The sequence below is a fragment of the Bos taurus genome, chromosome 18 (genome assembly GCF_002263795.3).
Source record: "Bos taurus isolate L1 Dominette 01449 registration number 42190680 breed Hereford chromosome 18, ARS-UCD2.0, whole genome shotgun sequence".
Taxonomy (NCBI): Eukaryota; Metazoa; Chordata; class Mammalia; order Artiodactyla; family Bovidae; genus Bos; species Bos taurus.
This window is the reverse complement of record NC_037345.1, coordinates 50448240-50469838: the sequence shown is the minus strand read 5'-3', so window position 1 is coordinate 50469838 and position 21599 is coordinate 50448240. Positions and strand designations below refer to the sequence as shown.

General features: G+C 47.8%; 1 protein-coding gene across 3 annotated transcripts in view; it reads right to left on the bottom strand.

Annotated features, from left to right (window-relative positions):
- The window catches only part of HNRNPUL1 (heterogeneous nuclear ribonucleoprotein U like 1), a 35127-nt gene that overhangs the window by 4480 nt on the left and 9048 nt on the right, over positions 1-21599 (bottom strand). For all 3 annotated transcript variants that reach the window (XM_005218974.5, NM_001083466.1, XM_005218975.5), the window contains exons 5-12: positions 19705-19844; positions 17683-17782; positions 15807-15919; positions 9925-10191; positions 8622-8744; positions 8402-8530; positions 1036-1204; positions 135-419 (exon numbers count right to left, since the gene is read on the bottom strand). In XM_005218974.5, the coding sequence (XP_005219031.3) occupies positions 135-419; positions 1036-1204; positions 8402-8530; positions 8622-8744; positions 9925-10191; positions 15807-15919; positions 17683-17782; positions 19705-19844 (1326 nt within the window). The remainder of the gene's footprint in view (positions 1-134; positions 420-1035; positions 1205-8401; positions 8531-8621; positions 8745-9924; positions 10192-15806; positions 15920-17682; positions 17783-19704; positions 19845-21599) is intronic.

Here is a 21599-nt window from a genome sequence, read left to right as displayed (position 1 = left end):
CTTTGATTTATCTCAGTTCTCTACCAGGGCTCAGCCAACAGCTGGTGCCAAGGAAATGTCATCTGCTGACTGAGGAAGCAGTCAACCCTGACCCCGGAACCACAGGCAGGAGAGTTCAGTGTGAGATGTCTCACCTCCTCGGTAGTTGCCTCCTCCACCGCTGCCTCCTCCTCGATTTTGGAAGCCTCCTCGGTTGCCCCCTGGGGGACCTCGGTTGTCATAGCGCTGGAAACCACCGCCACCCCCGCGGCCCCGGAAGCCACCCCCGCCTCGGTTGTCAAAGCGCTTTTCAGGCGGCGGTCCAGCCCTGCGGCCCTCCTCGTTGTACTGCCTCACCAGCTTGTCTGCTTCCTCTCGCTGCAGCTCAATGAACAGCACCTCGTCCAGGAAGTCCCCAACATCGGGCAACGTGAAGTTGGCTAGGAGGAAGGGAGGGTGCCAGAGGGAGAGGAAAGGCGGTCAGCACCTTCCAAGGGTTAGTCTCCTTCACCCCAGGACACTGGTCTGCCAGAAGGGAGGAGGAATAGGGGACCGCAGTGTGAGCAACAGAGGAGACAGAGTCCCAAGCTCTGCCTCCCTGACAACAATCAGGGGCTAACAATGACCCTCTTCTCCTTTTTCTGAAAAGGTGACTAAACTCCACCAAACCACTGTTTGATATCCCAGGAACAAGCCAGTCAAGGGGAATCACCATCCTTGTTTATTATGGAGAAGCCTCACTGAGGCTTGCTCAGCCAGCCCACCCAGTGGGTGCCAGAGGCAGAAGACCATGCAGGTCTCCAGCATCTGTTCGCACACCCCCTCTCCCACATCCTGCCTCAGCCCCACCTAATCTGAAAAGCCTGCCCCCACAGGGATATGGGCGGCTCTTTCAGTCACAGCTGTACCACACAGGCAAGGGACAAAGCAGAAGCAAAGAAAGAACGAATTCAAAAAAAGAATACTCAAGGAGCTGGGGCGGGAAAAACGGGATAAGACACTTTTCCCCTTAAGGGCCTTGCTGCGATGTCCCCCTGGGAACCGCTTCTCTCCTACCTTTCATTTCTAAGACCGCGTGATCTGGGACATCCTTCCCTTCTTCGTCAGTTCGCTTTATTGTTCGGTCTTTCAGGTCCTCATCAGTGGGACAAATTACAATAGCTTTGCGCTGGAAGCCTTCAAATGGTCTCATTTTTCGTCTCTGGGCTGACCCATAAACATTTGTCTAGGGGTAGGTATCAGAAAAGGCAAAAGGTGGCACATTACAAGTTGGTTTTTCCTCTGCAGGGTGTTATGTGGCCAGGGAGTGAGAAAAGGATACCAGTTCTCCTAAGCAGATAAACTCAGGAAACTGTTCCTTCTTCACTTCTAAGATTCTTGAATCTACCCTCAGAAAATGAAGTGACTTGGGAAAGTGGCTGCTGACAGTCAGAGGACAGGAGATTCCTAATTTCTGGGCTTTGCTTTTTAATCCTATTTGTCCTTGGTATTGTACATTACAGCTCTATTGGCCCCTATTCAAAAGTAGCATATGCTTACTGTAAAAAAAATTCAGAGTACAAGGTGTAAAGTGTAGAGTAAGAAGCCTTTCATCCACCTACTGCTGCTATTCCTACTTCCCAGAGATAACCTGTATTGAATTTCTTATGTATTTTTATAAGTATCTGTGATTCTTAAAACCAATGGAATCAAAAAACACACACTCTTCGGAAGCCTTTTTTTCACTCAACATTTATCTTTTTCTGTGCTGTTGCTCTCCCTTTTTTTGGCCATGCTGTGCAGCTTGCATGATCTTAGTTCTCCAACCAGGGATTGAACCCCTGCCCTAGGAAGCAAAAGCGCCAAGTCCTAACCACTGACTGCCAGGGAATTCCCTGGTGTTCTCCTTTATTATTTGTAGAACAGATGCCATAATTAACCAGCCCCTTTGACAGCTGTGTAGATCATTTTCATCAACACTGTTTCTTTTATCCCCTTAGTCCTGCTCTGAAACACCAGCTGCACCCACAGGCTTCTAAATTAGGGTGCTTGGCAAGCCAATAGCTTGAGCTGTTCGCAAGTGCAGTTTTGCTAGTAACTTTCTCTTTGCTTCTTCTAGGTGACGGTCAGGTGCGTCCTGGGCTGGTGCTGGCAGAGAGTGATACTCTAGGACACACCTGATTGAGAGCACAACAGCTTCCATTCACTGCATACCTCCCACATGCTGGGCCCTTTGGGGCTGGGGCCCACATCTATCAGACCCCAGCGGTCCAAGGACTCAGCCTATGTACCTGAATCACTTGGACACTACTGAAAAAGACAACAACTGGAACCCCCCTATAGGGGTCTTCCTGAACCCCCGTCTCTGGAAGTGGGGCCCAGACACACATACGGGTGTCCTTTTCACATCCTGACACACAACAGAACTGGAGTGATAAGGAATACTGCATTTAAACAACTTTCAGTGGCCCTGAAAGGTAATCAGGGGAGAAGCCACAGAGGGGAACAAATCTGTCAAGAGGCCTGCATGCACAGACAAACAGACAAAGATGCAGCCTAGCGGAGTGGAAAAAGCCCGGCATCGAGTTCCAGTGTGGCTACTACTGACCACGGCCAGTCTGTGTTGTTGCTTCATCCATGAAATGAGGGAGAAAAGCCTCTCTCCTGGACTTGGTGAAGACTGACCGGAAAAAAAGACCACAAAGCAACTGACCATGTGTGAGGGATCCCTGGAGTAGGGGCTCCGTTGTGGCCTCCAGGATGGAAGCTGCCCAGACAGAGGCCAGTGGTGCAGGGCAGAGGCTTGGCACACCCCAGATCTAAGGTGACCTGGTCAAGTCACACCACAGGGCCCTGAGTGAGTGACTTCCTCTCAGAGCCTCAGTCCATCTACTAAGTCTCAAATCCTGAAAGGGGGAAATAAGAGGAAAATCATATGATCACTACTAAGACTGAAGGAGCTCAGGAAAGTAAAGCCCTTGCGTAATCCAGGGTCTGGCTCACAGCCGACACTCAACAATGGAGGTCATGGTTGGTGTGATGGCTGATGGTTAGTGGCCATCACTGGGTGGGCTACACTGGCTCTTCTCACAACCCGGACCAGGCGAAAGTCAAGCTACGGTGATTTCCCATCAGAAGGACAGGAACGGTGAGTCAGGGTAGAAATCTAGGCTCTGGGGAAGAGGCTCGAGGTTGAAATCACAGCTGTGCCCTCTATTTGTGAGGATGTAGACAAGCCACCTAATTAGTCTGAGTCTCAAATTTCTGCATCTGAAAGATGGAGATCCTATCACCCTCCCCCTGGCTCTGGTGGGAATTTGCAGATGTGGAAATGTTTGGCAGGGAAAGCAGTCTGAAATTGGGGCCAGCAGGACTGATGCTGTCCTGGGAGAGGCTTCCCAATAGGGAGCATCAAGGAAAGTTAAGTTTGAGGAGAAGATGAAACACGAGAGAGTCTATTCCAAAAACACGAGGAACAGAAGCTGGGATGTGGGTTAGCCAGAGGCCAGGGACCGCAGTGCACACCTGTTGGGAGATCTGGTCGGTGGGTGTAGCTGTTCTCTAAACCAACCCGACCCTGTGGCTCTGACACACACAGCATTTAGAGGGTCTTCCTTGTTCCCCAGGGAAAATGTCTCAACCTTCATTGGGGTGGAAGTGAAGGCATACACATGCAGTTATCTGTGCCCTGAGCCGCATAAATGGTGTAAAAAGCACACTGGTTACAAAGGAAAAGTCAAGTCCTTCTCCTCGCTGCTCTTCCTAGGCTCCATTCCTAAAAGCGAATCAGGTGGCGTCTGGTCATAGGAAGATAGAATTTGACTTCCAGCTAAATAATGAAGCTTCCTCCTGGCACACAACCCAGATGGGCAGGTGCCAGGGGTGAGTGTGGCCCCAGACATTCTGTGGACAACTGATGGACAGTGGACAACTGATTCCACTGTTTGCTTGCCCATAATAAATGATCAGTGATCCTATTCTGATTCCTCTGAACCTCAAGGACGTGGATAAATGCCTCTTGGAGGTTTTCTATGAAGCAGACCCGCCCTGTCCATGCCCTGATGAGGAGACAGAGAAGAGAAGCATTGCGGTCCATAGGGGCCAGTCCCCACAGCTTGTTGATGGGAGGTACTGGGAAGAGCAGACGGGACTCCTCAACAACTGGCCTCTGTCCTGGAAAGTGGCTAGACAGCGAGGGATGGCTCCTCAGACACTTCAGAGCTGAGGTGCTGAGAACCCTTGTGGTGACAGTTTGAAGACTGTATCTCCCTCCCCTCACTCCTTGGCTTGGGGAAAGGAAGAAGAGCATCTAAGCCACACCAGCAAAAATGCAAATACTTGGCTTTCCTAGAGGGAAGGGAGTTAGCTGTTGGTGGCTGTTGCCACAGCAAACACAGTGAGGTCAGAGCCCCCGGGCTGGCCCAGCACTGCTGTGGTCACTGGGGGCTGCTGGTGGCTGTTGCTAGGAGACCAACACAACAGCTAGGTCAGCTTTTCCAGCTGTGTGGGCTCCTGCTGCCTCATTCCTGCTTCTCTCAGTCCCACCCTGCTTGAAGATGCTGACTTGAAGGAGGTCTGGGGCTGTCTGTGTTCCCTGCCTCCTGGCTACTCCCCTTCCTCTGTGATGTGGGCCAAAGGACAGGGGTTGGGTTTCTCCGAGCAGCTGCCTGGGTAGTTGTGGTGTGTGGCAGTCTGGGGCAGGAAGGAGGGGACACAGCAGGCTGCTTACAGCCTGAAATCTCTAAGAGACACTGTCTCCTGTCAACTGTCCCCCTTCCATAACTCAACAAGGTCAGGCTGGCAGCAGGAGAAACATGTGTGAATCCCACAGAAGCAAGCTTAAAGCTGTTGACCGGAGTTCACTCTGGGCCCGGCGTGAGGTAAACCCAGTAGAATGAACCACATGTGCAGACACAGAACTGGCGAGAGTGTCAACAATGGAATGGGCTGAGGTTCTGGGGTTGGAGAGGATAGAAGAAACACCCTCTTCTCCAATGCCTGTCCACAAGAGGTAGTTTACTCTGGGTCCCCACAGTAGCCCTGGATCTCTGTTTCAGGAAAAGGCATGGCACCTGCCCATGGGGATGCCCAGCAGGAGTACAACCACCTCGAGCTGAGGCAAGGTTAATGATGCTGTCATACCGTAGACTCTGGTCATTTGCCTGGCCTGGCTCTGGGCTGCTGGATTCCTAAGAGAACTCCTAGCCTCAGACCTCAACTCTGGGAGTGGCCTGGGCCCTCACTTATGGCCCTGAGGGGCCTTCTGAGAAGCCTCCAGGAGGGCAGGTCTGCTGCCTCACTGAGGCCAGCTCCTGCTCTGCATCTGGTAGGCCAGGGACAGGCCAGGCGGTCTCCCATTCCAGAGGATTCCCACTGGCAACAGAGGACCTAAAAGAGCCACTTGAAGCAATGTGGCCTACTGCTGCTTTTTCTCCTCAGCTGTTCCACAGCTCTGACACCCACAGGATCTGAAGAGGACACTCAGGTCACCACGGAACCGAGGCAAAAGACACCCCCACCTCGAAACCTGGCCTTTCCTGGCTTCTGCAGGCACACTCCCCTCTCAAGAAGGGGCATTTCTGGGGTCAGACTAGGTAACAGGAAACCCAGAAAAGCCAAACGTGGGGAGGTCAGACCACTCAGGGAAAACCAGAGAAGGAAAAAGACAGTGCTGGGCTGAGATCCAGGGGCTGCACGGACTCTTCCTGCAGTCCCAATTCTGGCTCTGGGAACCCCATCTAACTGAGGAGTCAGCTGCACATCGACCTACCCTTCACTGCTCAGGCTGGTGGGGGAGGAAATGGCAGGGTCTGGCCTGGGGCCCGCTCTGAATCTTCTACACACACATCTACCCACACAGGCTTTTCTGGTACACCCTTTTTGATGTTTAAGCCAAAACAGGTCAAACCACTGGCTTCAGACCTCTTTCCAGGCCTCAGTAACCTCTGGTTTGGGGCCCCAAGTCAATCCTCCAATCTGTGGTTAGCCAGAGAACCCTCCTCCCCACCCCGCCCCACCTTCAGAGTTTGCGTTCTGTTGCCTTGCTGTTGGCCTGGAGCACTTGGCCTGACATGTTCCTTCACCAGGCCAGCAGCCCTGGAGACCACAATGGCACCTGGAAAAGCCCTGGACCCTGTCCTGAGAGAGTCGACACAAGCTGAGAGGGCCAACAGTGAGTCTTTACAGTGCTCAGCAGTTCTGTGCCTGGCTGAGGGGCTGGGGGCCTGACCTTTAGAGAAAGCCCGTTTTGCAATGTTGGACGGAGATGTTAAGACAATTTACCCTAGGATTATAAATTCTCCACCAGGCCCTATATGTGAAATGGGTTTCACAGCTGATTTAACTAGCAAACTGAGAAAAAGGGAGGCAGGGAATACTTGTGGTATCCAAAAAAATAATTCTCAAGGTATGGACTACAATTCCAAAATGCCCTGACAAGAAATGAGGCAAGGTGAGGCCAGGGTTAATTTAAACAAAGTCTTCAAAGGGGAAGAAGACTGGCTGTACACATTATTGATGAGGCTGAACTGGGGCAGCAACGCTGAGTGGCTCTTGGACTACCCTGTGCCCAACCACCCCTCCCCCATAAATGCAGTCTAAACATCAGCCCAATTAGTTGTTTTATCAAAATTTAGTATTATAGGATCATATCTGTCTTCACAAATGTCAGTCTTTAGGGCTTAATCCCAGGGTTGTAGCATCGGTCACTAGACAAAAGTACACCTTTCCAGGGAACTCCTTGGTGGTCTAGTGGTTGAGACTCCACATTTCCACTGTGTGTGTGTGTGTGTGTGGGGGGGGGGGGTGTGGGGGGGTGTGTGTATGTGTGTGTGTGTGGGGTGTGTGTGTATGTGTTCCCCTGCTTGGGGAACTAAGACACCCCCGCCTCCTGCTGCACAGTGTGGCCAAAAAAGAACTAAAGAAAATAAAAAACACCCACCTTACAAAAAAATTAAAAGTACGCCTTTTCCATGTCCACCTCCCAGAAAAGCAGAGCCCGGTGTAAATCCTGTACCCCTCCACAACAGAAGAGTGGCAGCAGCCCTGCAGTCTGGCCGACTTTCAGTTTCCTAGCGTAACTGTTTCATCAGCAAACCAGATTTCCACTCTCAGTATCTAACTGGCAACTGTTTATCTGTCATGAAGAACCATCACCAACTAGTAGTCTTTTATTTTTGTCTTCAGTTCTGTGTATTCCTTTCAAAGGTTGATATTAAGGAATCAATTTTTCAAGTCTGAACACTAGATTACCACTGTATTATAAAAGGATATAATGCAGGAACAACCTGATGGAACAGACGCAAAGGGCAGGCTATGTGGAACTTGCCACCCTCCCCAAATCTCCACTATTCACCAACCCAGCAGCTCTGGCTTGTTTTCTGTAAGATGCTCTCTCCTATGCAAAAGTACCTTGATCCCTTGGAGTTTCGAACCACCTTTCTTTTCTTTCTAAAAGGTTGTGAGTTAGTTGGATGAATAATGGATCCATCTATCTATCGCTGCTCCACATGGCTTGTGAGATCTTAGTTCCTTTACCAGGAATTGAACCCAGGGGCCTCCTACAGTGGGAATGTGGAGTCCTAATCACTGGACCACCAGGAATTCTTTTCACCCACTCTTTGATCAGTCAATCACTAAAGCCAGCTCCAACCTCAGCAGGAGCCCTTTAAACTCATGAGAACCAAGCACCCAGGGCCACACTCATGGAAGGCACTCTAGATGAGGCTGCCAGCTCAGCAGTGCTACTTAGTTTATGTATTTGCACACTTATACAAAACCTGCTACTTGAGACAGCCTTCAGGACAAAGGTCAAGGATGATGCCTCGCGTAGTACTAACAAGGAACTTTAATCGTTTGGGCTGGTCATACTTTTAATGTGAAGAACCCTGCTCTTCACTGAAATGCAGGTAGAAAATACATGACATACACATGTACCTGACACTCATAAAAGCATACTGAGAGACGCTGGGACAGATCCACTCTGTAGATTAACAACAATCTCCAGCTACCACATGCCAGTCTCCATGTTAGGTGTGTGGGCACCATTTTGAGCTCTGTTTTCCAGATCAGGAGACTCAACAGTCAAAGGATAAAGGCCGCTGCCCACAGGCATGCAGCTAGTGAGTGGCAGAGCTGGATTCAAGCCCAGGACTGTTTGGCTCAGAAATCTAAGCCTTTCCATTTCACACAACTGCTCTCACCTGACGTTCTTTTGGGCTGCTGCGGGCTTGAGCCAGGTCTGAATTGCTGTCCCCCTACCCCCCAGCAGACTGGACTCAGAAAGTTGTGTTAAGAGTCTGGGACTGTGCCACCATGTATAGCTGACCTCTGACCAATACTGTAGGCCAAGAGCATTATGGGGGAAAAAAAAGAACCAGAGGACTTCCCAGGTACCCAAAAGGCCCATTCCCTCTCCTGGGGGTTGATGGTCACCAGGAAGTACCTGATCTAGGATATAGTTGCGCTTCTTGCGGGCAGCAATCTGGATGAGACGGTTGAGGCACTGAGTGGCCTGCTGGATCAGGACGTCCCAGCGGCCGGCGTAGTTTCGCTGACGGCGTAGGCCCATTACCTGTGGGCAGGGAGTGGTAAGGGGCGGCTGGGGGTCCTGTTTGCTAGGCAGCAGGCGGGGGGTGGGGTGGATAAAGAGGGGCTGCGCTTACCCGCATCTTATCCATGATGGCATTGGTACCCAGGATGTTGTACTTCTTGGAGGGGTTGGAGGCTGCATGTTTGATGGCCCACGTGGTTTTGCCAGCAGCGGGCAGGCCCACCATCATTAGAATCTACGAGAACAGGACCAAGAGGGGCGCTGTGAACAGTATGTACCATGGCAGCCTGGCATCACCCCTTGCTGGGGACTGTGAGGGTGACTCTAAACCTCACAGCCACCTCTGGGAAATGGAAACAGTAACAGTGTCTATGCTATGCTATGCTATGCTAAGTCACTTCAGTCGTGTCCGACTCTGTGTGACCCCATAGACGGCAGCCTACCAGGCTCCCCTGTCCCTGGGATTCTCTAGGCAAGAACACTGGAGTGGGTTGCCATTTTCTTCTGCAATGCATGAAAGTGAAAAGTGAAAGTGAAGTTGCTCAGTCGTGTCCGACTCTTAGCGACCCCATGGACTACAGCCTACCAGGCTCCTCCGTCCATGGGATTTTCCAGGCAAGAGTACTGGAGTGGGGTGCCATTGCCTTCTCCAGTAACAGTGTCTACTTCACAGTATTGCTGTTGGGAGTGAAAGACATGAGGGTTGTGAGACTTTCAGCAGAGGGCCTGCTGTTATCATGAATATTAACATTTCTGTTTAGGCAGGATTCAGGGGTGTCTGACAGGAAAAGGCCCATGGAATAGGCACAAGGAGTGGTACAACATTCCTGGAGTCTAAGATGCGGACAGACTGTATGTGCAAGGACAAGACCTAATACAGAAAAAAGCATTTACGATAAACTTCAAAACTCTTAAAAGGAAACATTTGTAGATGGTGTAATTACGGGAAACTCTCCTTTATACTTCTTAATTTTCTAAAATAAACGCAAAAATCACATACACCAGAAAAAAAAATTATTTGAGAATTAAGACCAGGAGTATAGCTTTTGCAGCCAAATCAGCTCCAAGCCCAGGTGCCATTTTTGTTCTCAGACAGGCTTGGGCAGGAGTGTGGAGCCACAAAACCTCCTCCAAGAACCTGCTCACCAGAAAGTGCCCTTCACACCCCTTTTCTGCTAGAAGGCCTCCTTTCTCAAGATTCTGACCTCACTCAAGGAACAGTGTGGCAACTTCTGGGATCTTTCTGGTATTTAGTTATAATAGTCCAGCCCTCTTTGGCCTAAGCCACGCCCACACCCCTCACTCTCCCCGAATCTAGGACGCTCCTCCACACTCAGCTGCAAGCAGGCCTCCTGTCTAGGCAGCAGCGTGGCTCTGCAGAGGTGGCCACCCAGGCAGGCTTCCAGGTTCCTCACCTCACACTCTGCCTTGCTCTTTGGTCCGACGGTGCCCCGGATGCGCTCACTCAGGGGAAGGTGCTGGATGAAGGTGAAGCCTGGGAGGACGGAACAGTAAGGCTCTGCCCGCTGCCCAAAGTTGAACTCCACCGCACAGTTCTTCACCAGGACGTGAGGGTAGAGGGCCTGACCCCCTAAGGCTTCCTTCTGGATTCGGAAGGCAATGCCCATCCACTTCCCATTTTTGGTGAAGGAAAGTTCCACGTCATTTCCACATTCAAAGTCCTAGGGGAAAAAAGCCAAAGAAAGGTAAGTTCCAATGCTCCAATGCATAAGGTACCAGGAACCATGAGTCAGGGAGCAGATGTAAGGGGTGGAAACAGCTTGCGCCCCAGATTCAAGTGCAGCCCTCCTCAACATATAAATGTGTCCGCCAGCCCCAAGGAATGGCTCAGACCATATGCAGCCCAAGGCCCTCTTTGGCCATAACCCAGAAGTGAATGTGAAGTGTGTAACGTTAGGAAGTTCCAAGTATTTGAATCTTGTGCCTAGCCTGAGATGGACTGGAAGCTGTCCTGTCCATTCTCAACTCCCACAAGATAATGGATGGAAAGAAATTCACAGCAGGGCCTGTTAAGTCAAGCCTGGCTCCACAAGTGCATCCATTTATATGTTCAACACGTGCTCCCTGAGTTCCCGCTCTTCTTGATGCACATTCTAGTCATCTGAGCCTGACAAGCGTTCAGAGCCTAGTGGGGAACCAGACAAGGACATTATCCTAATTCAGTGAGAACACCCATGCAGGATCAAGATTCTCTGAGGAGGAACCTGTAAGCCAAGTCCTGAACAATAAATGGGAATGAGCCAAGTTTGGGGTGAGAGAAGATAAGTCCTAAAGAGAAGTTCTTACGTACAAATCTGGCAGTGAGAGGACACAGGGTCAGACTGGCTGAAACATAAAGAACTGGGAGGTGGTGACTTCAGGTACAGCCGGACAGCTGGAAGGGACCATATTCATTAATTCAACAATTCACTGAGTCCTGAGTGATCAGCTGAGGTTTAGTGTCAAGATCCTGTTTTGGAAGGCAGACGGCTTTAGTTCTACCATTTACTACATCTTCAGTTTCCTTTTCAAAAAAGTTTCCACAATACAGCAGAATTGTGCTAAGGACTAAACAGGTTAATGTATTTCCTACAGTGAGAGCACGAGTGGGTGGTCTCACTCCCAGATGCCAGACACTGCTCTAGACTGGAGCGTGGGGGCGGGGAAGTTTAGATTCCTGCTGATGGCAGCAGAGTAGAGCCCCTGACTTGTTCCTAAGAGCAGAGTTGCCTGGTCAAAACTGTGTTTCACAAAGATCACTCAGCTGCAGAGCAAAGGTTAATAACTAACCTTTGGGGTCATAAGCAGATGGCAGCAAAGGCTGAGTGGTATTCCTTCCCCTCCTGCATGCAGAGACCACCTTGGGACTTGCCTTTGAGCAGCTGTGAAAGCCCCCTTCCCCCAAGGAGCCTCCTCGCCACCCTCCTCAGTGGTCACAGGGCATAGTTCTACATGGTCCTTTGTGTCTGTAAGCGCCCATACAGGTAAAGATCACGCAGGGCAGACACACAGACTTCTGCTGGACTAAATCCTGCCTCAATCCCTGCAGGATGGTCCCTCCCGTATCTTCTCACCTGAGCAAGAATCGCCCAGGTCACTTTTGCTCTGTTGTGAAAATGAACATGGCAGGGGCTAACCTTTCTTATGTCCACCAGCTTCACTACAGGAACTTACCTCCCTGTACGGAAACCAGCAACCTCAACTGACAAATCCAGCACAACAGGGCCAACAGTCAAGGAGGCAAGCGTAATTGTGTCACCTCTGCTAAAATGTCCCTGGGTGCCACTCTAGGGCCTAAGGACCCAAAGTCCTAGCCTGGTGCTGTTCAAAGTGTGTGTTTTCACAGCCTCGCCTCTCACACCTCTCTGTGCTGTCCCCAAGGCGCCGAATATTTTACTCCTTACGGTTTGCTGAAGTGAGCTATCCTGTCCTCTCTACCTGGAAGGTCATCTGGCCCTGCTTTGTGAGTGCTGAGAACTCAAGCTCTGACACCAGTGTCCTCCCCACTAGTTCCCCTTCAGGTCACTAATCTTTCACACCCCTTCTTAACCCTTCCCTCTGAATCTTTTAAAGTGATGCCATCACTTCATGGCAAATAGATGGGGAAACAGTGGAAACAGTGTCAGACTTTATTTTTGGGGGCTCCAAAATCACTGAAGATGGTGACTGCAGCCGTGAAATTAAAAGACGCTTGCTCCTTGGAAGGAAAGTTATGACCAACCTAGACAGCATATTCAAAAGCAGAGACATTACTTTGCCAACAAAGGTCCATCTAGTCAAGGCTATGGTTTTTCCAGTAGTCATGTACAGATGTGAGAGCTGGACTATAAAGAAAGCTGAGGGCTGAAGAACTGATGCAAAATTTTGAACTGTGGTGTTGGAGAAGACTCTTGAGAGTCCCTTGGACTGCAACTGGAGACCCAACCAGTCCATTCTAAAGGAAATCAGTCCTGAATATTCATTCGAAGGACTGATGCTGAAGCTGAAATTCCAATACTTTGGCCACCTGATGTGAAGAACTGACTCATTTGAGTAAACTCCGGGAGTTGGCGACGGACAGGGAGGCCTGGTGTGCTGCAACCCATGGGGTCGCAGAGTTGGACGTGACTGAGCAACTAAACTGAACTGATCCTTTAAACAAAGGAAACTGAACACAGATTAAAAAACAGAAGTAAAGATGAACTGGTTGAAGCAAGAGTCAAGGCCCAAAGTTTCCAAGTGCTACACACTCAGAATGTCACGCCCGAATAAGAGAGCTTGGGGAACACACTCACATGCTGATGACACATTAAACTGCTACAACCTCTCTGGAGTTGGAGTACAGTCTCGACAGTAGCTATCAAAAATTAAAACTATACCTCTGACTCAGAATTTATGCTTTCAGTAGTATATATTCTACAACTGTATGCCCACAAGAACGCTGGTGTTCACTCCAGCACCACTAAATGTGCTCCAGTGGGGAAGTGGGAGACTAAATCACACAGGACGTCCATGAATGGGAACATGAAAAGCCCTCCAAGATACTCTGGTCAGTGGGAAATGATAAGCTATCACTGTAGCATCAACTGTTCCAAGAAATAACTTTTAGGTCCACCAGGGGAAACTGACACCTACATTAGAATACTAGGAAGCCACTAAGTAAAATGATGAGAAATTAACCAAGTGTCTATTAAGACAGAACTGATTATATAAACATGGTAGATCAACACAATAACTGCAGACTATATAAAAGAACAAAGAAGTCCTCTAGGTAATGATATTAAAAAAACCTCTAAGATATATAGTTAAACAAAGACAGATACAGAATAACATGTGTAATATGCTACCTTTTGTGTAGAAAAGAAAAATAACCACCACCTTTCCTGTATTCTGATAAAGAAATGTTGAGTACCAGCGGCCTCATGTGTAGGGGAGGGCATATGTGAACCATGGGTGGAGGGGAGGGGTCTGAAGAAGACTTTATACTGTATACCTTTCTGTATGTCTGGATATTTTTGAAATCCATAAAAATTTATTAACTATCCAACAGTGTTTTAAATTGAGCTAGATTTATACTTTCTGTGCAGACAAAGGAAAGATAGCTGAGATTTACTGTTAAATTGAAAAAAATGCGAGGTTTGGAACAGTGTGCAGAATATAAACATGGTTAATTTTTATTCAAGAAAACATGTGTGTATGAGTGTGTGAAGTCGCTCAGTCATGTCCGACTCTTTGTGACCCCGTGGACTGTAGCCCTTCAGGCTCCTGTAGCCCGTCAGGCTCCTCTGTCCATGGGATTCTCTAGGCAAGAATACTGGAGTGGGTTGCCATTTCCTTCTCCAGGGGATCTTCCCAACTCAGGGATCGAACCCGGGTCTTGTGCATTGCAGGCAGACGCTTTATCCTCTGAGCCACTAGGGAAGCAAGAAAACATGCTTTTTATTAAAAAGATAATGAGGTCATGACTGACAAAAGAAGACTGAGAAATTGTTTTAGACTAAAAAGACATGACAAGAAAATGCAATCAGTGATCCTGGACTGGATCCTGAACTACAAACCAAACTTCTCTAAAGGATATTGTTGGGACAGCTGACAAAACTTAACCATGGACTGTGGAGTAGATAATAGCATTAAATCAACATTAAATTTGATTACTGTGGTTAAGAGAATAGCTTTATTCTTAAGAAATGCATACTAAAATATTAAGGAATAAAGACAAAGTAGGCATCTTACTCTCAAATAGGTCAGATAAAAATCATATACATACACATACATATATTTGAGAAAAATGGTAAAGCAAACATTAGAATCTGGACAAGGTTCTATGAGAATTCTATGACTTTTCTTTAAATTGGAAATTCTTTCAAAGAGGGGAAAAAAAAAAAGACAGAAAGAAAGAAAAAAGAATACCATGTGTATAAATATGAGGGAGAGAAGGAAGAAGGGAGCGGGAAGAAGGCCAAGAGGAAGCATCCACCTGGTTAACCACTTTCCCTGGGGCTTCATGGCATATTTTTACAAACATTTAACTTCCAATGATCATAGTGTTAAAGAGTATTTCCTGAGCATTCATTCTCTGCCAGACACTGCTATAAGTGCTTCTAATGGTCTACCTTAATGACACCACATGAAATTCTGAGGTAGGTGTGAGAATTCTCACTGAGAGGAAACTGAAACACAGGGAGGGCAGGCTGTCCAGGGCTGTGAGTTGAAAAGCAGGGTCTGTGCCTAGGAATTCTGGCCCCAGAACCATCAGTCACACTCTATACCTCTGTGAGTGCTGGTTACTGCTCTTGGGAACTAAAGTTCAGCAGCAGTTCAGGTTTCTTCTACCTTGTTCTGTTTTGCAGCCACCCCAAGAAGGCAATGGCACCCCACTCCAGTACTCTTGCCTGGAAAATCCCATGGATGAAGGAGCCTGGTAGGCTGCAGTCCATGGGGTCACTAAGAGTTGGACACGACTGAGCGACTTCACTTTCATTTGTCACTTTCATGCACTGGAGAAGGAAATGGCAATCCACTCCAGTGTTCTTGCCTGGAGAATCCCAGGGACGGGGGAGCCTGGTGAGCTGCCATCTATGGGGTCGCAGAGTTGGACACGACTGAAGTGACTTAGCAGCAGCGGCAGCATCCTCCTCCTAAAAGGCAATGCACTACTGGAAGCCTGGCTAAACCAATGAGGTGAAGGAAAGGAGAAGTTCTGGGATGAGATGATGCTAAAGTGGGGGCAAGAGCCAACACCACTGCGCTTGAGAACAGATAGGCTATTTCATGGGCTTCCCAGGCGGTGCTGGTGATGAAGAATCCGACTGTCAATGCAGGAGACACAAGAGACAAGGGTTTGATCCCTGGATCAGGAAGATCCACTGGAGAAGGAAATGGCAATCTGCTCCAGTATGCTTGGAGAAAATTCCATGGATAGAGGAGCCTGGCAGGCTACAGTCCACGGGCTTGAAAAGATTGGGACACAATTGAGCACTTGCGCATGCAGACTATTCCACAGCAAAGGGAGGTAATTCCTTAGTTTGCTTAGGAAATGTTACTCTGGTATCTAGAAGTTGTGCACGTCTGACATCCCCAAACATCTTCAGGATGCCATCCAAAAACTTTGCACAAAAGACCAGAGGGGGAAGAATGGCAGAATTTTGCACAAAATGACCACAAACATTTCAGTGTGTCAAAGAGAAACAGAGGTATGGTGAGAGCGGCTGGACAAAGGGCAGACGATGGACAGAGATATTCTGAAAGAGATGTTGCAGGTTGACCTCACAGGACCAACATTTGGTTCTGCTAACTCCCATGGGCTGCCAGCACTCACCGCAAAGCAGCCAATTACATCATTCTCTGCAAACTTGTCTCCATAGTTTTCAAAGCGGCTATTGGTGGACTTCTTCCCAGTGCCTCCGTAGCCATAGGAGAAAGGCTCTTCGCCTGAGGGAAGAAACAGGCAAAGGCAGGTTAGACCTGTGATGGTCACAATGGCCTTTATGGCTGTTACAAAGTTTTAAATTAAAACAAATTAAAGAAACATTTTCTTTGCCTGTTTTACTAATCAGGTGCTTTTGGGGGAAGAGGTAAGAAAGCTTCCATTGAAAGGAAGCCCTTCATCATGCAGAGTTTCTGAGGGTTTGATGGCTTTAGGTGTTAAGTCCGAGAGTTGGAACTGACCTGAACTGCTTTGAACAGGAAGGGAGAACTGGGGAAAAAAGGGAGGAGGAAAGAGAGAAGCTGGGATGGAGAAAGGCTGTACACTAAGGCACATTTCTTCCTTGTGACATTCAACATTCAGTTAAGTCTCCTAACAGTGTCTGTTTTTGGTGTCAATGAGTTTTGGTCAGAAATCAGTAAAGGGGTTTTGCTTCTGCAGACCACGAGGTCTAACCCATAGGAAAGGTACAGATTTCCTCAGGCTACACAACTGGGTTCTGAAGCAAGATCACTGAGACCCCAAGGGCCCTGGCTGACATCTGAGTTACAGAGATATCAGGCCAGAAACCTAAGTTCTGCCAGTAAAGCAGGTGCCAACAAGCATGAACTCCAGGCCCAGCTCTAGCCTGAATCAGCTGTGTAACCTGGACATCTGCTTGACTGTTCTGGGCTTTGCATCTTTATCTGTATCGACTGTTCTCCATTTACATCTCAAAACTGAAACAAAGATAAAAGGAGATGACATGTGAATCTTAAATAAAACTGCTAATACACATCAAAATGAAAACTGTACACTACTTTTAACCTACCATTTCTGCTTTTAAGGCTCAGACTAATTACATACAAGGAGAGCTCAAGTGTTTTACTGTAAAAATTTATAATCAACGTAAATGACCCACAAAACATTTATAAATAGGTAATACAATTATAAAATGAAAAATTATGCAGTGGTCAAAAAATCTATACTTATTTACAAAATATAACCACCAACATCAAGTGGGAAAAAGCAGTCAGGCTACAGAAAAGTTCTATAACGTATCCCATTCGAGATACACAAAGGACAAAGACATTGTCTCGAAGAATGCAGATGAAAATGTTGGCACTAGTCATTATCCCATAGGTTTAGAAGGATTTTCATTTCCCCTTCTCTGTAACGGCCTGAATTTTCACATGGAGCAGACATTATTTTCACAATCAGAATGTTTACATGATCAAGAAAGAAAGTCTCACCATCGGTCACTGAAACCAGTCACCTGGGGCCAGAAGGTCATTAGAGCCTCGGGAATCTGTGAAAATTCAAAACCTCTCAAGACAGCCCCTCCCTGCCTCTTTCCACCAGCCAGCCCTGGCCCCACTGGTCTTTTTCTCTTTTACTCTGGGTTAGGCTCTGGACAGAAGATTCCAGACAGAACTCAATGAAACTTGAGGACCTTATTACTTTCACCACGGTTTGAGAACAGGAGACAACCGGTCATTTTTTTTTTTTTTTTTAAAGGGAACAGTTTTCTGAAGAGAACTTTGGACCCTGTTCTTAAAGATGAAAGATAAATTTTTTGTAGAAAAGTTGCTATATGACTGTGGTCCTTCCAGTTGAATCCTGTAAGTCTGAAGCTAGGCAGCCCCACAAACCTAATCCCTGTGTCTATTCCACCCCAGGGCAGTTCTGTTCTGGGTCCAATGCGGGAGAGAGAAGCTGAGGAAGCCTGAGAATCCAGGGATCAAGGCACCCGCACTACTCTCTGGATTGCTTGGCTGACCTCCCTTACCTAGCTGAGTGCTGCAAGAGTCCAGGGACCAACCAATGCGGACCACGTGTGGGTCGGGCTCTGTAGACGGAAGGTGCTTCACAGAGATTTCTTCATTGATCTGGGACAGAGAAAAAGAAGGCTCAGAATTGATTCTCTGGAGGCTGACAGTTTAGGAGGCAATACAGGTGGGAAATGCAGAGATGTTAAAAAAACAGGAATGGCTTCTGTGGCTGGGGAACACGTATCTGAGCTGTCTCAAGGGCCAGCTATACCGAAACCAGGGCCTCCAGAGGGCTCAGGAGAGTTCAGGGCCACAGAGATGGGAATTTTAAAAATAGTTATTTTTTAGCTGTAATACTTGGACTGCAAGGAGATCCAACCAGTCCACTCTGAAGGAGATCAGCCCTGGGATTTCTTTGGAAGGAATGATGCTAAAGCTGAAACTCCAATACTTTGGCCACCTGAATGGAAGAGTTGACTCATTGGATAAGACTCTGATGCTGGGAGGGATTGGGGGCAGGAGGAGAAGGGGATGACAGAGGATGAGATAGCTGGATGGCATCACTGACTCAATGGACTTCAGTCTGAGTGAACTCCGAGAGTTGGTGATGGACAGGGAGGCCTGGCGTGCTGCAATTCATGGGGTTGCAAAGAGTCGGACACGACTGAGAGACTGAACTGACTGACAAGGCAAACAGGGACTCTCACAACATTTGGTGTGAACCCACAAATTGATGTAATGTCTTTAGAGGGCAATTTAACAGTCTTATTATTAAAAGCAAATGCACATGCTCTATAACCAACCAATTCAACTTTCAGTCTATCCTAGGGACATATACACACACAAAAAATGCAGTGTGGTGGTCTTTATGTTGAAAAGGAAGGAAGAGAGGGGAAGAGGAAGGAAGAAAAAACCACCTGCAAAATACCAGTCACATTAAGGCACATCCATGCCACAGAATGATACAGCGGTTAAAATGAATGAAGCAGGACTAATACACTGGTACGGAAAAACATTCAAGATATATAGTATTAAGTAACAGGAGCAAAAAAAATAAAAGGCACCTTCTGACTTAACTTTTAATTAGCAGTTAACTATCTAATAACCAATATTTATCTTATTAGTTTGTGGCTTTTAGAAAGTTACTCTAGTAATTGACTTTTGGACACACGATTTTCACATTTTAACATCTCCAGAGTCAGTATATGTCTTACAGCTGACGTCTGAAAGCACTATGTTAGTGTAACTGGCGGTTTCTCTATGCACACAAAACAACGTGCGACTGAGAATCAAGTGTCTTAGTCAAATACGATAACCCTTGGTCTTAGTTTCCACCTCTGAAAAATGGGGGACAACAGTACATATTTTATGATGAGACTGTAAAGATTAATGGATATGCATGGAAAGAACTTGGCACTGTACCTAGCACATGCAAGGTATTCTATAGATATTAGCTATCATAAATAAGTTTGGATACACAAAGGATACACAAGAAACTGTTAACACATAAAGTATCTCTAGAGGGTAGGATGGGGCTGGGAGGATGTGAGTATAACTCTGGTTTTTACTCTTCTGTGCTCTCTGCCCTTTTACTAAACATGACCAGATATTATTTTCATAAATACACTTTGACATGGAACTGTGGAGAGATAATAGTAGAGGATATCCGGATAGCAGAACCCTACTTTGCCCTACTCTCACCTGGCCTCCCTTTAACTGGCCAGGGCCAATTCTTTCCAGTTCACTGTTTTTCCAAATAACTCCTCTCCCTAGCTCTACAAACATGTCACCCTCGCATGGCTGGCTATATAGCACCTAGGTCAAACCCCATCAAGGAAAAAATCCGCTTAATGAAGGAACATATGGTCGCCTTGCTTTCCCCATATAATATTTAGCAATGACAGTTCTCTTGAATTAATTTTACTTTTTTCTTTGGCCTGAACATAAAATTCATGTTCAATCAAATTTCTTTTGCAATCATGGCTCTGATCAAGGATGGACCTGCTTTCTGTCCCCATCCCTCTGCTGCTCCCACTTACCTTCATCTCAAAGCACACACGGCCCCTTCTGACCCCGTAGCTGGCACGGGCTCCTGACCACAGGTATGCAAAGCCTTCAATCGTGAGCGGGTAGCCACTACTCCGGTCTCGGGCCACCTTGAAGTGGAGGTCGCAGTTGTCTGTGGAGGAAACAGCCTGTAGTTGGCTGATGTTTTAATGGTCCCCAGAGGGACAGGCCGGAGAAGGCAATGGCACCTTACTCGAGTACTCTTGCCTGGAGAATCCCAGGGATGGGGGGAGCCTGGTGGGCTGCCATCTATGGGGTCGTACAGAGTTGGACACAACTGAAGTGACTTAGCAGCAGCAGCAGCAGAGGGACAGGCAGAGGTAAGTTTCCTAAGAGTGTTAACCAAAACTACACAAGCTGACACGGTGTGGGGACAGGTTCACGAGAAGCCAGCCATACCACCTAACCATTCTCTCTTTTAGCACAAAGGCCCTGCAATACTGCTAACTGGACTGCACAGGATGAAAGCTGCCACGCCGCAGAGGAACTAGGGTTCTTCACCTGGCCAGGGTCCAAGGATGGCTGTCACGGGGGCTCCTGCAAGTAATACACACATGCCTCTCTAATGGGGCTAGTGGTAAAGAACCCTCCTGCCAGTGCAGGAGACATAAGAGAGGTGGGTTTGATCTCTGGGTCTGGAAGATCCCCTGGGGGAGGGCACAGCAATCCACTCCAGTATTCTAGCCTGGAGAATCCCATGGACAGAGGAGCCTGGTGGGCTACAGTCCATAGGGTCACAAAAAGTTGGGACACAACTGAAGTGACAGCATGCACACTTGCTAGGGAGAGGGTCAATATCCTTTCAAGTGATTCTAGAATTTAAAAGGTTAGAGTCTCAAGTGATTTTAGAATTTAGAAAAGATTACCTCCCAACACCATAAACTTCAACCACCTCCCATGCTAACTCTATCAGTGTGGGATATCAGTCAGGCTCCTGCTGCCAAGAGCGGCACCAACAGCTGACCCTGATCCACACCCGCCACCCAGGACCACGGTCAGGTGCGCCACAGGCTCCCAGCTCCTTGCGTGGGCCCAGGACTCTGCTGCTCAGACTCTCCCCACTCTGCCAGGAGCCCGCATGTCTCCGGGAAAGTCTTTCCTGTATGTCTCGTCCAGTAGGCTCTCTCCTTTCTCTAAAGGCTGAGTGCCATGGTCTGTACATTTGGTATTTAATCAGATGCTGCTTCATGAACCACTGCCACACAATACTTAAAAAATTAACACTCCGTTTCACTCTGAATCCTTAAGATCCTGTGATAAAAGGGACTGTATACGAGATATCTTTACCTCTTTTAAAGCATGTAGCCATTGGTTTATAAACACGAGCTATGTAAACAAGTACACGAATGAACTGCTGTTAATTTTCTGCTCTGTTGAAAAGTGCAGTCCTCAGACTTGACTGGGCTTCTGGGTGTGTTCAAAAATTCATATTCATAGGCCCTACCACTTAAGAGTTTATCTGAGGAGGCCTGAGGAGGGACAGGACCTCTACATTCGTTCCCCCAAGTATTTAGATGCACGGTCAAGGGGGAAGTCACTTATCTAGAGGAAACAAAACCGAACTGGGGGACAGAGAGCAGGGCAGGCCAGGTTAATGCCTGAGGAGACAAGGCAGCATTGGTTTCACCAGGAACGTGAGCAGCAAATGGAAACTGGGGAAATGGCCGTCAAAGAGTTAAGTTTCCCCAGCAGGACTCAGGTTCCCTTCTTGATTAGATGACAACTTTACAGGGTGTTCAGGGTTTTTCAACTTGCTCTCTGATGAATGTCACTGAAAGTCCCCTGAGGTATAAGAGCAGGATTCTTCCTCTCTGAAGAGAAGCTTGGAGAAGTAGAATGACTTGACCGAATCTCACAGATAGAGCTG